Raw genomic sequence first — 14,709 nt, 5'->3', positions numbered from 1 at the left:
CTGAATAATGTAGGGCTCAAACTACTATGTTATTAGGTGTATGACTCCCGTGCACTAGTTTGGCTTACATTTCAAGTGTATTCTGTTTGTATATATATGTGAAATGCTGGTCTGAGGTCATCATTGCTCCCATTATTTAAATGCTAATAGCGCTGATGCTATGCTAATATTGTGCCTGTCAGCGTACAACAGAGCCAGGTTAAAGGGAGTACAGTCAACCGGGTTGTGTGTGTTATCACTGTATTATATACTGTAAATGAAGAAGGCTTTAATCCTTCAGAAAAGTCATAATATGGCATGTGAATTGATTTCCATTTTGATTAGAGACAAATATGTCATACAGTTATTTTGATTTGCTAAATGTAAATGTATGTTTACATTGAGATCAGATGTAACCGATGTATCATTTCATTTGTTTATATTTCACTAAAATCCTTTGTCCATATTTTCTTTGTAAAACTTGTCACTGTCACTTTATTTCTTAGATGCTTTTATTTTGAAGAGTGCGTTTTATTTTGGTACTCTTGGCACCGGCACATTGCTGCAGACTCGTGCTACTTTCTTAAAGTGGACCTATCATGCTATATTTAAATGATATATTGTAGGGCCATACACTCTTAAAACTACTGGGTTAAAAAATAACCCAATCATAACCCAGCTGCTGAGTCACTATAGGACAGAACACACGCTGGGTTGTCTTAACCCATTTGCTGGGCTGGATAATTTTAACCCATGTGCTGGTTTGTTTATTTGACCCAAGCTAGTGATTGAAATTAACTATATCACTGGGTTAAATATAAACCATACATTGGGTTGTTTATTTGACCCAAGCTAGTGATTGAAATTAACTATATCACTGGGTTAAATATAAACCATACATTGGGTTGTTTATTTGACCCAAGCTAGTGATTGAAATTAACTATATCACTGGGTTAAATATAAACCAGACATTGGGTTGTTCATTTGACTCAAGCTATTGATTGAAATTAACTATATTGTTGGGCTAAATAGAATATAATAATAATGTATAATAATCATCTCCAAACACACCATATATATAAAAAATGCATTTATTGATCATTTCAACAGCTTTGGCAAATCGCCAACATTCCATTTCCACTATAAAAGAACAATGGAGACAAAATCATTTGCTGACATATTGTGAGCTTGCAGATCAGCTATTTTCGCTACTTTTGCACGAGACAACATTTGTCAAACAAAAAAAACATGTTTAAATATAGAGATAAAACATTTCTCTTCCCGGCAGAAACTATATACAGACACAAACATAACAAGGTAAATAAATAAATGAAGTAAATTAAATAAGTAAATAAAATCACGTAAAGTAATAAAAATAAAATAAAAATAAATGAATTAACAGGACTAGTAGGTAAACGTGTGTCAATGTTTTGACACAATTAAAGTGTGTGCCTACTGTGTTTTACAATCATCTTTTGTGTCATTCATATTTTTAGAGAGCAGCTGTCAACTTGTTTGACACAATCACATCACTAAAAGGCTACTTCTCTCTCTGTGTACTTTTAGGCCTAAGCTGCAATTGATGTCCTCAAAAATTTGACATTTGAGGATTCATGTCCATCAATTTCATATACTGCCTGTTGGATAAACTCCCAGGTAGGGAGACACTGCTTTGTGTAATTGATGTCAAACACAAAGAAAGCCTTAAAACAAAGATCTACTGCACCCAGCAAAGTGTCCGTTTCAATGGCGTTGTCTGACACAATGGTGAAGGTCTGGCATGTTGTCATGTCATCACCAAGACACAAGATGTGCGGGAAGGGTTGAGTTCTCTCTGCTGTCTGTAGGTACTGTACCATGTTGGTCCCCACCTGTTAATTACACAACAGTTACTTGCAATATAACCTGCCATTTAAGTTAAGCATGTTGTTTTTATTATCTTTTTTATGGAAGTATGAAAATGCTAGTATATAAACACAGAAACACCCACCATTATTGAAGTAGAAAAACAAAAGTAAAACTTACTGGTTGGATATTAATGAAGGACTTGCGGGACTCCTCTATGGTGGGTCTGTGGACTTTTCCTCCAATCTTGTAGACCGATGGAGGAAGCAGAGTCGGCAGGACTTTCAAAGCTCGGTCTACCCAATATAAGAATAATACATATTAACATCAACATTTAAATAGTATATAAAGATTGATATTTCTGAAGCAATATTGACTTTTCTGCCCTGGTGTTGAATGGTAAAAACAAGGCGTGAATTGTATAGCCTATTATAATCACAGGAAGTGTTGTGACATCTTATCAGAATCTGAATCTTTATTGTCACATCACAGGTTTACAGGTGTAAAACAGTGGGTGAAATTTGTTTTTGTGCAAGCTCCATCGTTTTGATTGTTTCCAGAAAGAGAAAGAAAAGGAAGGGGGGGAGCAGGAATCAAAGAAAGACAACAAGGTATCTAATGAAGTGGTTCACAAACTTGTTCATGTATTTATGTATTTGTCCAAAGACTCCCATCCGAAAACATGTTGTGCAAGGGACCCCATACAAGATGATTGTTAAAATATTAAAAAAATTGCAGATCTACAAGCTCACAACGAGTCTCATTGGGACGCAATGCAAGCTTGTAGATCTGCTATTTTCAAAGAACCGGTGTGTGTGTGTGTTACATAGTAAGAAATAGCTTACCTGGTGTCATGTCATCAAACACCAAGGGCAGTTTTCCCTCTCGCTGGGCATATGTAAGGATTCGGTCACTCGTAGTAGCCCAGTTCTGAAACAGTTTTCCCACTGCCTCTGGATGAAGCTGCTGGAAGTCTTGTGATATCTGATACATTTTGAAAAACATGAAAAACAATAGAACAGTGTTTAAAGAAATGATATGGGCTTGTAGTACCTGTTAGGAAAAGGGTTAGGGGACAATTTGACAGCCAGTGTCACTTCAACAGGTAAATTATTACAAAGTATATACTGTAGGGTCTAAGTGGTTAAACATAAACTTGTAGTGCATTGCAGAGTATCAGTCAAATTGTCACGATCTGTCTGTGTTGTGTTTTGTCATGTCTAGATCTGTCTTTGGTTTCCTGTTTTATTTTGAAAAGTGTTCACCCCCCCCCCGGCTTGTCTGTTGCTTCCTGTCTCTGTGTTCCCTCCTGCCTGATAACCCGATTGTGTTCACTTTGGCTGCGTTTCACTTCGGTTAAATGGATTCCTTGCATCCCTCTCTTGCGTTGTTTCCCTGCGACTAGTCCCTCCCACCAGGGAAGCATGGAGAGACGCAAGGAAACCACGAGAATATGGTTTTGTTTTGTTTTTTCATTGTCAACAGCTTTTTGTAATTAAAGCTCGCCTTTTGTTACACTTTGAAACCCGCTTTTCCTCAATCTGCATTTGGGGCCTTACCTCAAATCCTAACACAAATAGAGTATCATTCAAATAGACAAAACCGCAATAGCAAAATAATTTCTTACCATGCCAGGATTGTCTACAAGCCTAGGGAACTCAGTCAAGATTTCCGGGAGGCTTTTAGATCCATTGCTGCGAATCCACTTGCCTCTCTGTAGAGCTGTTTGATTCATGTAGTCCTCAACTTGGGACACTGGATACCTATTGACCTTCATCCATTCAACCATTTCTAGAAGTTTTTCAGGAGGCACATCAGATTCTGTTGAATGATAAGTACAGAGGTCCTCAGATTCATTATAGCTGATTTCAAACATTTGGGGTTCTGGCCTAATTGGAGAGTGTGTGAAAAGTCGCCAATCGGTCCAGCGGTGCCTGAGACTAGCTTTTAGAAGATGGATGGACAGAAGAGTCACCGGACCGAAAATATAATCCCTTGCATTTGTCCATTCTAGCCTGGCGGGGATAATTAACATTGGTTATTAGTATTACCTGGTGTACTAGGTGTCTGTTCCTCCTGTTGTTTTTGGTGGCGTGGTCGTTTCAGCATTCTCATGCGCTTCCTGACGTTCCTCAAGCGCTCCTCCAGGAAACCTGTAGCAGGTTTGTGATTTCGGCCAGGTGTGTACCAAGCTCCCTGTCAAAGAGAAAATTAGATTATTATTATTTTTTAGAGATTTGGGTATGGAGGAAAATAGAGAGGGTTGTGTTTTCTGACACTTGGTGAGTTCCCTGGAACACCGGGGACACATATTCATGTATAAAAGACGTACAAAAGTGCATTTTGCATGATAGGTCCCCTTTAAGTTAGCTTCAGGCCTCACTGAGGAGAAGTAAGTGGAACGAGTGGTGTCATAAATGTTGTATTTAATATGTTAATAGATTGTTTAATGTTACACTTCACACAAGTCACGACTGTTTGCAGTTAATGTCTATATGTTGCCGTGTGTAACGGTAGTTTATATAATGTGCAGCGCTTCAAACAGTGTTTGTGAGCTTTCTAAAGTGTAGCTATGCTAACCTAGCATGTGGGTGTTTTCTTCTACGTATGAGAGGCTTCTCAATTCTTAAATTTCCCCTCCTCGACTCCTCCACTCCTCCTCGGTCCTCCGATAGTGACCCGGAAATGGATTTCAGCGCGCCATGTTGAAGGACATCTCATTTCTCTAAATGCACATCGAGGACCGAGCATCGAGCATCGAGGAGGCTCTCTGGAGGAGCTATAACCGAGGATACATTGATGCATCCTCCACGGTCCTCCACGGCTCCTTCGTGGATGCATTTCCGGGAACGGTGGAGTCGTGACGCACGGCCGGACTTATCTCAACCAATGACAGCTCTGCATGCATCTCCTGGATATTATTTTAGTAACTGCTTTCATCGCGACGCGATGTTTACAGAGAGAACAGCTGTGAGGTCCGTGCAGAAAGCAGAGCAGTGTGTACAATATATATCACTCAGTATAAACAGGCCTACATTACTCTCTGTATTTGTATGCTGTAGTTTAGTAGATATCTACAAACAAAGAGTCGATATTTTTCTACGACCATTTAGTGCTTCACATAATAAAATACACAACGGCTGTATCCTGATTATGCTTTAGGAGCTGTAGGTGTGTGTGGTAGGCCTACAGTGTGTAGGTGTGTGTGTGGTACAGTGTGTAGGTGCGTGTTGTACAGTGTGTAGGTGTGTGCGTAGATGCGGCGGACAGACGGGTCTCAGTTAGTTTGGTGTCCTATGCTTACTTTTAATAATTGTAAATACAACTTTTGGCCCGTAATTTCAATTCCCCATTTCAGCGACCAGAGAGAGTAACGTAACACAATCTGGATATATCCAGATTGTGTTACGTTATTATGAGAGTGCTCTCATACTTTAAATTGTATATATTTATATAAATATATGTGTGTGTATGTCCGCATCCGTAGCCTGTTATTGTCTCATTATACCGCACTGTGAAAGAATTAAAAGTAAATATATAAGTCGTCATGAACACATCTGCCCATCAGACAGAGTGCTGCTGTGCCTCCTGTCATCATTAATGGACGTCTCTTTAAAATGACCGCTCAGAGGAGAGGAGTTCTCATTTCTCTAACCGCCTGCTGCTTCCCCTCCTCTCTCCTCGGCTCCCCTCCTCGACTCCTCCGCTCGCATCTCCTGTGGGCGGGACTAACTCACGAGGATAGGAGTCGAGGAGGGGAGTCGAGGAGGGGAAATTTAAGAATTGAGAAGCCTCTATTGTCGTAGAAAGCTGGTGAAGCCATTTCCTGCTGTCATTATATTCTGTTTGCACAGGTATGTGGGTATTCTTTTTGTGTTTATCTATTTCAAGATAGGTAAATGTAAATATTACAGTAATAGTGTACTTGCATTGTGTGGGTGTAACATAGTTAAATAGGTTGTAGTAAAATCCTGCTAAATGGGAGAACTACGCCATCTAGTGTGGTAAATGTGTGCCTGCCTTATTAAGACATCGCAGTGGATTATAATGGAGTAATCAGCAATGCGTTGGGGATCGCTAATGGAACATGATGCACAACATAACAGTGTCCTTTTTATTTGTTTGTCCTCTGCCATAGAATTGGAGATGGAATAAAGCAGGTGTTTTCAAAAACCTGACAATCTCCGAGTGATCCATCAAAAAGAGAAGACATAACACAGGGGTTACATGGGGAATACCGCGAAAATGAACTATAGGTTTATTGATCCATTTTTTGTTATCGATAGTCATGAACTTTCTCTTGTGACAAAATAGACTCTCCGTTAGTAAACGTTTACTCTGTGTAAAAGTTATTGCTGTGTGTAAAAGTGAGGTAACATGTGTAGATGAATAACATCAACTTTTATTCGTCCCACACATATACACCTATAGATGTATTTATATTTGTGTCTGTGATTTTATACTGAATGTAAAATAACTGGAAAATACCTGTGTAAGAGAGAGAGAGAGACTCCTGTCCCACCTCCCCATTTTATTTTGAGTTGTACTTGAGAAACATTCCACTTGAACTTTATTTTAATGAACTTACTGTAGTAGTAATTATTGTCCTATATTTCTTTCAGATTTCACAGCTGCCTGGGCCTAGCAGCAAGAACCTCCATCTGTGCCTGCCCCCAGGTCAAGATCTACCGAGGGCCTTCACCAGAGCCATCACCACCGAGGACCAGAGGACCAGCATCACTACAGCAGCCTCCACCTCCATCTGTGCCTGCCACAAGATTAAGATACACCTCGGTACAAAGGCCTCCACCACAGCCATCACGATCAACCCAGCCAGCAAAGAAGTCTCGCCTAGCAGACGTACCTCCCACACAGCCACCAGCATCAACCCGGGACAATCACACCTACCTCCCTCCGACACAGCCACCAGCAGCCCATGCACCATCACCCCCACCTACACAGCAGCCAGCCCCACTGTCTTGGAAGACAGACAAAGACCATGACACTGCTCCCCCTGTCTTTACATTTATAATGAATAGTTTTTTTTTTGACAAATATTTTTATTGGTATTTCGTTTTTTCAGCATAAGACATTGCACAAGTATATATCCCACAAAGAAAAATCAAAAACATAATAATACAAGAAAATACAAGAAAGAAAGGAAAAAAAAGAAAAAAAATATATACACATATATACGCGTAAGTGGACATGTGGTAAATATTGTAATTTAAACATTGCAAGTTACAAAGCCGGCAGACAAGTAGCCACATCACATCCAACCATTATAGAGGACATGGTCAATTAGGAGGTACATTTATTTCCAAAAACTCCAAGAATTCCCCCCATATTTGATGGAACGCTTCAGGCTTTCCCTTTATGGCAAATGTCAATTTTTCTAAGGCTAAACAATGAGAGAGATTTTTTAACCAGTGATTGATCGAGGGGTTTTCTGGGTTTTTCCAAAAGACAGCTATCGTGTGTTTAGCTTGGAGAAGAGAAAAAACTACTAGTCTTTTCTTAGTGATATTAAGTCTGGGAGTTAGAGGGAAAACCCCAAGAATACAGAGTTTTGGGCATTCTGGTAATGTGGCGGAAATTATTTTTGACAATGTGCCCAGAACATCTTTCCAAAATGATTTAATATTTGGGCAGTCCCATAAGCAGTGGAACAATGTTCCCTTATCATTATCACACTTTACACATTGATCTGGAATATTTGCATCAAAATGGTGTAGTAGGGATGGAGTTATATAGGTACGCATAATCCATTTGTACTGTAGGAGTCTAAACCTCGTGTTAATAGTTTGAGGGCTTTGTGGCATATCTGCCCCCATTCCTCAATTGTTACCTCTGCATTCAAATCAGTAGACCAAGCAAGTCTTTTATTCTCTGAGGACTCTTCTGATTCAGTTTTGCAAAGGTCATAGATCAAAGACACCTGTCCATGACCAGAGGAGTGATGTACTATAATTGTTTCCAGCTTTGACAGAGGTGGACATAATAGTGAGTGATTTTGTGCCTTAGATATATAACTCCTTAGCTGCAGATACTTAAAGAAATGTGTTGAGGGAATATGATGTTTATTTCTTAGCATCTCAAAGGTCATCAGTTTGTTGTCATCATATAGATCACTGATCTTATTGATGCCTCTGTTGGCCCACATTTTAAACCCTGAGTCATATGTTCCTGGTATAAATCTTCTGTTACCCCATACAGGAGTAAAAGAGGATATCTGTGACTTTAAACCTAAGTGGCTTTGTACTTTGAACCAGACATCAACTGTGTTCCTGACAAAAGGGTTTTTTGTATTCTTTTTAAGCTGTTTTGGAGAGTCAGAGAACAAATACAAATTCAGTGGTAGTGGAGTTGTTGTATAACGTTCAATTTCAACCCATGGTATGGGGGTTCCGTCCAAGAACCAACACATTGCTGCTCTTATTTGGGCTGCCCAGTAATACCAGGACAGATTGGGTACCTGGAGTCCTCCTCTCTCATAAGGTAGATATAAAAGGGATAGCCGTAACCTTGGTCTCTGATTGTTCCAGATAACATTTGTAAAGATTTTCTTCATTTTGGGAAAGAATGAGGATGGTGGGTGCAATGGCAGGGATTGAAATAGATACAAAAATGTAGGTAGGACATTCATCTTGATAATATTGATGCGTCTGATTAGGGATAGAGGGAGTGATGTCCACCTGTTAATAGAATCTGTCACAGAAGCTATTATGGGGTCATAGTTTGTTGGAACAAGGTCTTCTATTTCAGGTGTAATCTGTATTCCTAAATATTTAAAGCCTTCCAGGGAATTTTGGAAATCTGTTTGAAGAGGTGGATTAAGTCTTTCAGATTCTTTAAGTAGAAGAATGTTAGATTTCGAACTATTCACCTTATACCCTGAGAACGTACCAAAATCCTTTATCAGTTTATTGAGCGCTGGCAATGACACTGATACATTTTTTATAAATAAAACAATATCATCAGCGTAAAGGGCCAGGCGATTTTCAATGCCCCCAACTGTTATTCCTGTGATATGAGAATGAGTTCTAACCGCGATAGCCAGGGGCTCAATTGCCAGTACAAATAGTAATGGAGATAGAGGGCACCCCTGACGTGTACCTCTCGATAGTGCAAATGGTGCAGACACTATGCTATTGGTTAATACTTCTGCATTTGGGGTGCTATACAACATTTGTATCCATCTACAAAAACCCTCCCCGAACCCAAATCTGGATAATATTTCGAATAGATACGGCCATTCCACCCTGTCAAAAGCCTTTTCAGCATCCAGGGACAAAATGGCCGTATCTGGAGCCCCCCTCTCTGTATGTAAAATATTGATCAGCCTCCTAATATTATGGAAGGCCTGTCTGCCCTTGACAAAGCCATTCTGATCCAGGCCCACCAGTGTAGGCAGGTGATTTTCAAGTCTTAAAGCCAGTGCTTTAGCGATCAATTTTGTATCTGAGTTAAGCAATGATATAGGCCTATAAGAGCCACATCTGGAGGGGTCTTTACCTGGTTTTAGGATAACTGTTATTAATGCACCCTGTAAGGTTGGGAGAAGACAACCCTTTTCGAATATCTCCTCGACCATATTCAGGAGCGGTGGCAGCAGTTTGTTTTTAAAGGCTTTATAGATGTCTATGGGGATCCCATCAGGGCCAGCTGCCTTTCCACCCTTCATGTTAGTCATGGCCTCAGACAATTCTAATAGTTGTATTGGTTTATCTAAATTAGCTTTTCGTTCCTCAGACAAACATGGAAAGTGTATCCCGTCCAAAAAAACTGACTGAGTCTTTGGGTCGCCAGGGGGCTCAGACTTGTATAGGTGATTATAAAATGTTTTAAATGATTCGTTAATTTCTTTAGGATCCAATGTAATATTTCCAGCATTGTTTTGAATTTCGTTTATGGCTCTTTCGCCATGTAATGTCTTAATTCGCCAGGCTAGTAATTTGCCTGCTTTCTCCCCTTGGTCGTAAAATGACTGTTTGAGTCTGTTGATACTTGCCAAGGCTTTATTGGACGATAGTTCATTGTAGTGGGCTCTTTGTAATGTCAATTTGCTTTGTAGATCAGGTGTATCGTTAAGGGCTATGTCCCTTTCTAGTTGTTTTATTTCTCTTTCTAAATCAGACATTTGACGACGGAATTTGTTCGATTTAGAGCTTGTGTAGCTAATTATCTGACCTCTAATGTACGCCTTAAATGCCTCCCACCTGACAGAGGGAGAGGTCTGTGTAGTGTTTATTTGGAAGTACATATCTATGTGAGAATCCAGGAAGCTTACAAAACTTGGGTCATGCAGCCACTTTGTATCAAAACGCCATCTCGGTGGACCCTTAAATGGCTTTACTGCAATGTAGTCCAAGGTTAATGGGGCATGATCCGAGATTACTATGCTGCCGTAGGTACAATTCTTAACATTTGGCATTAGGTTTTTGGAGATTAAGAAATAATCAAGGCGTGAGTAAGTATGGTACGTGGAAGAGTAGCATGAAAATTCCTTCTTGTCAGGGTTTAGGACTCTCCATATGTCACATAGACTCATATCCGTCATGAACTGTGAGATCACCCTCCTTGTCTGTATGTGGGAGGCATCTATGCCTGAAGATCGGTCTACAAGAGGGTTGAGGGTGCAATTAAAATCTCCACCCATTATAATGTTGCCTCTAAGTGAAGAGATATTTAGAAAAAGATTATTGTAAAAAAGTTGGTCGTCAATATTTGGCCCATAAACATTTATTAAATTAAGTTGTTCACCCAATAAGGTACCTTGTATTATTATATATCTACCCCCTATGTCCGCATTGATGTCCGTCACTTGAAAAGGGACCGATTTATGAATGAGTATTGCCACTCCCCTTGAGTGTGACGAAAATGACGCAGTTATGACCTGACCCTGCCATCGTCTTCTTAAACGCAAAATCTCAGTGGATGTTAGGTGGGTCTCTTGCAGGTATACTACCTTGGATTGCAACATTTTAATTCTAGTCATTACTTGTTTTATCTTAGATAATCCCCCTAGCCCTCTAACATTCCATGATGATATTTTAAAAAGATTATCAAGTGTCATTAACCCATCTCTCCAAAATGATCAAAAGGGACCTCATTGTAAATATTGAAACAGCAACTACTCGTCTGCCAGACCACATTGTCACATCAAGGATCACATATAAACAAACGTAAAAATACAAAAATACACCATAAGAAAGCATGAACCCTCCGTCTCCCCAAACGAGACGTGAAACACTCTCACCAACGGCCTTAACGAAACGCGCCGTCCTCCTCACCTCTTCCATGTAAGAGCTCCTAGGCTATTTAACCGATCCTTTAAGAGGAGCAGTTAAACCAATAACTAACCACTGCAAGAACCCCTCATCTTCGACCAATCAGTGGCGAGCCGTCAGGGCCCTCTAGGCCCTCTGTGAGGGCCTAACATATTCTAGAAAATAATATTTGAAAACATTTAAAAAATATATATTTTTTTTAAATATATATATTTTTAATATTATTTTTTTTATATTTTCCATTATGTTTTACCAAAAAAAACTTGATTTTAATTGTATTTAACAAAACATTTCCAAAGAAATAAATCCTTCGAATCTTCCTGTTCAGTTTCTGTTTGAATGTGAAGGGTTTCATGAAAGAACCGCGTCTGGCCCTCTCTGCGATTCACAGAGGGCCCGCTATAGTAAAACAACGAGAGAGTAATGTCAAGTGACAGTACAATTGACCAATCATATCTTCCCTCTAAATGGGTGGGCTTTATTATCACGGACTGTATGACAAGTTCCGCCCGCTGCGCTGCCAAGTTTATGCATGTGCTATAACAACGGTCAAGCTAGGCGGAAGTAGCTAATTAGCATACGTTCATTCACGATGGCTCACGTCAGTGATAGTGATGACATCGTTGCGAAACTACTAACCGAGTCTTTTTCAAGAATGAGTTACACTGATAAATTGGAGTTAATTTTCAAAGGGCGACCAACACCACAGCTTCATTTAGTTCAAAAAACCAAATGGTTCGAGAGGCATTTTAATATCGGCAATTACGCCAGATACAACTGGATGACCGGATCAACCAGGGAACAAAAGCTGTACTGCTGGGATTGCTTGCTTTTTGGCGCGGACAGTGGGTCATGGGCCAAAGATGGATATTCTGATTTAGGAAGTTTATCCAAATCAGCACATCGCCATCAGAATGCTTCAGGTCACCTCAGAGCTACTATTCGCCTTAAAACATTTGGGGACACCAGGATAGAGCTCCAGCTGGATGAGCAACAACGCCGGGGTGTCATCATTCATAATGAAAAGGTGAAGAGGAACCGAGGAATTTTGAAACGCCTCATAAATTGTGTGGTGTACTTAGGCAAGCAGGAGTTGCCGTTCCGAGGTCACGATGAGAGTGTAACTTCATCAAACAAGGGGAATTACATAGAGTTGCTGGATTTAGTGGCAGAATATGACAGCGACCTGCACACACACCTCGCCACATCAACAGTCTTTGCCGGCACGTCTTCGAGGATTCAGAATGACCTGATCAGCGCTGTCGCTAGTGTAATGACGGATAGCATGAAAGAGGAGCTGAGGAAAGCACCTTTTGTCGCGGTCATGTTGGATGAAACAACAGACATTAGCAACGTGGCACAGATGTCATATGTGCTTCGATATGTCACTGAAGATGGGATAAAAGAGCGTTTCTTCAAGTACGAAGATGTGACAGAGGACAAACGAGCAGAGGCCAAAGCTACACGGCTGCTGGAGTTCCTGAGGGAGAGTGGCTGTATTGACAAAGTTGTCGCGCAGTGCTACGATGGAGCAGCTGTTATGGCCTCTGGATTGAATGGGGTGCAAGCGAAAGTTAAGGAAACAATTCCACAGGCCCTTTTCATTCACTGCTATGCTCACATCTTAAATCTCGTCTTGTCAAAGGGAGCTTCCAAGATAAGAGAGTGTAAGGTCTTCTTCTCACACCTCTCTGGCTTGGCCACCTTTTTCAGCCGCTCAGCAAAGCGCACCAAGCTACTGGATGATATTTGCCAGCATAGGCTTCCACGGGCAGCTCCTACTCGCTGGTGCTTTCATTCTCGCTTGGTGTGCACAGTGGCAGAGAAGACCAGGGAATTGAGAGAGGTAAGATAATAATAATAATAATAATGACCGTAATGAAAATATTAACAATAATAAAGAAATGATATAGTGTTGGAAACTACCCACTCATAAAAACATGAAGGTAAAGAACTATGCTAGTATTACATTAAATGAAAAGCTAATGTTAGTGTTTACTGGAGGTCTATAAGTTGTTTTTTCTAAACTAAGCATTACTCTCGTAGGTGTTCGAGCACATCGTAGACCATCACACAGAGTTTGATGACGAAACTGTTCATTGCTCTGATGGATACATCACCCTCCTTACCAGCTTCGATTTCAGCTTTTGGTTGAAAACCTTCCACGCTATCTTCTCCTACTCGGATGTTGTTTTTCAAATACTTCAGAACAAAGGTTTTGATATGCAGTTCTGCCTGGCCAGAGTGGATCAGCTACAGCGACAAATTGAACAGGAGAAGGGGAACTTTGACAGCGTCTACGATGAAACCCAGGCTTTGGTTGGCCCTCCGCGCGGCCGTGGAGCTCAAGGAGACGTTCGCGCACGGTACAGGGAGCTCCACTGCAGCGTAATTGACAGCCTGCTAACCCAGATTGCCAACCGCTTCAGTGACCACAAAAAGCTGGAATTCCTGGCCCTTCTGGACCCGCAACAGTTCGGGCATTACTGTAACTATTTCCCAACTGCTGCCTTGAACAGTTTGATGGAGAGCTATGGCGGATATTTCGACCAGCCTCGACTGCACACGGAACTCGCCGTGATGTACGGCATGTCTGACATTTTGGGGAAAAGCCCAGCCGGCATTCATCAGTTTCTCCTAAAAAAAGGACTGAGTGAAAGCATGAAGCAGGTGTACACCCTCTCATGCATCATCCTGACAATACCTGTGTCCACTGCCTCTGTGGAGAGGTCATTCTCTGCGCTGAAGCGCATAAAAAGCTACTCGAGGTCCACGACTGGGCAAGTCCGACTGTCAGACTTGGCCTTAATTTCGATCGAGAAGGAATTGCTGATTGCTTTAAAAGCAAAGGATCAGCTGCATGACCCCGCCATCAAGTTCTTCATACAAAAGGACAGGAGGATGGACTTTGTGTGTCAGTGATATGATCATCAAAGGTAAGCCAAAGTGATTTTCAATGTGGGCCGCCATGCCGACTTAATTCATTTTTAATTGTTACTTGGCTGTGGGTGCCCTGTCATGATAGGTGATAAATGGTGTTGTTCTGTGTGCTAGAGGGTCGCTGTCATTGATGCGTTTTGCACCCCGGGCCGTTGTTCTGATATTCCGCTGAAGTATACGCTGTGACGTAATAACTCTTCTTTTTTTTCTTTTTTTCGAGGGAAGGGGGGGGGTCAGAGGGCCTAGGTAGAAAAGTCACGGCTCGCCACTGCGACCAATATATATTCGAGGGATGAGAGAGACCAAAAGCAACAACAAATCCGAAATATTGCAAAACATTAAGACAAATTAAACATCCATTCAGTATTTTTAACACACCCTAAACATGAAATGTGGTGCATTCAACACTGTTTTAAATCACTACCACATATCGAGATAACGGAGATAAGCTTAAAATGTAGTTGGGCGTTACAATGCATGAATGAGCGGTAGTAAGCCTGAACAGAGATATGAATGCAGATTAACCTTCAAACGACGTAATGTGGATCGTATCATTTCCAAGTGAAAACTAGCGTCCAATAGTATTAGCTTTTTATCTTAATTCCAGCAGAGCATCCGGACAAACTAGGGACATAGCGGAGTGTCAAACCTAGTG

At 40.9% G+C, this 14,709-nt stretch overlaps 2 protein-coding genes across 2 annotated transcripts; one reads left to right on the top strand and one right to left on the bottom strand.

The window, feature by feature from the left end:
* Nucleotides 1-1,464: 1,464 nt before the first annotated feature.
* LOC117486340 lies at nucleotides 1,465-6,709 on the bottom strand. The gene is made up of 6 exons (XM_034134772.1): nucleotides 6,527-6,709; nucleotides 3,876-4,020; nucleotides 3,452-3,645; nucleotides 2,670-2,808; nucleotides 2,005-2,120; nucleotides 1,465-1,850 (listed from the first exon to the last, which is right to left on the bottom strand). The coding sequence occupies exons 1-6, from the start codon at nucleotides 6,707-6,709 to the stop codon at nucleotides 1,548-1,550; spliced, it is 1,080 nt and encodes a 359-aa protein (XP_033990663.1). The 3' UTR covers nucleotides 1,465-1,547.
* A 5,186-nt stretch (nucleotides 6,710-11,895) lies between these two features.
* LOC117486339 (zinc finger MYM-type protein 1-like) lies at nucleotides 11,896-14,036 on the top strand. The gene is made up of 2 exons (XM_034134771.1): nucleotides 11,896-12,960; nucleotides 13,161-14,036. The coding sequence occupies exons 1-2, from the start codon at nucleotides 11,896-11,898 to the stop codon at nucleotides 14,034-14,036; spliced, it is 1,941 nt and encodes a 646-aa protein (XP_033990662.1).
* The last annotated feature ends 673 nt before the right edge of the window (nucleotides 14,037-14,709 follow it).

The sequence above is a fragment of the Trematomus bernacchii genome, unplaced genomic scaffold (genome assembly GCF_902827165.1).
Source record: "Trematomus bernacchii unplaced genomic scaffold, fTreBer1.1, whole genome shotgun sequence".
NCBI lineage: Eukaryota > Metazoa > Chordata > Actinopteri > Perciformes > Nototheniidae > Trematomus > Trematomus bernacchii.
Note: the sequence above shows the minus strand (reverse complement) of the source record. Positions and strands in the feature narration are given on the sequence as shown.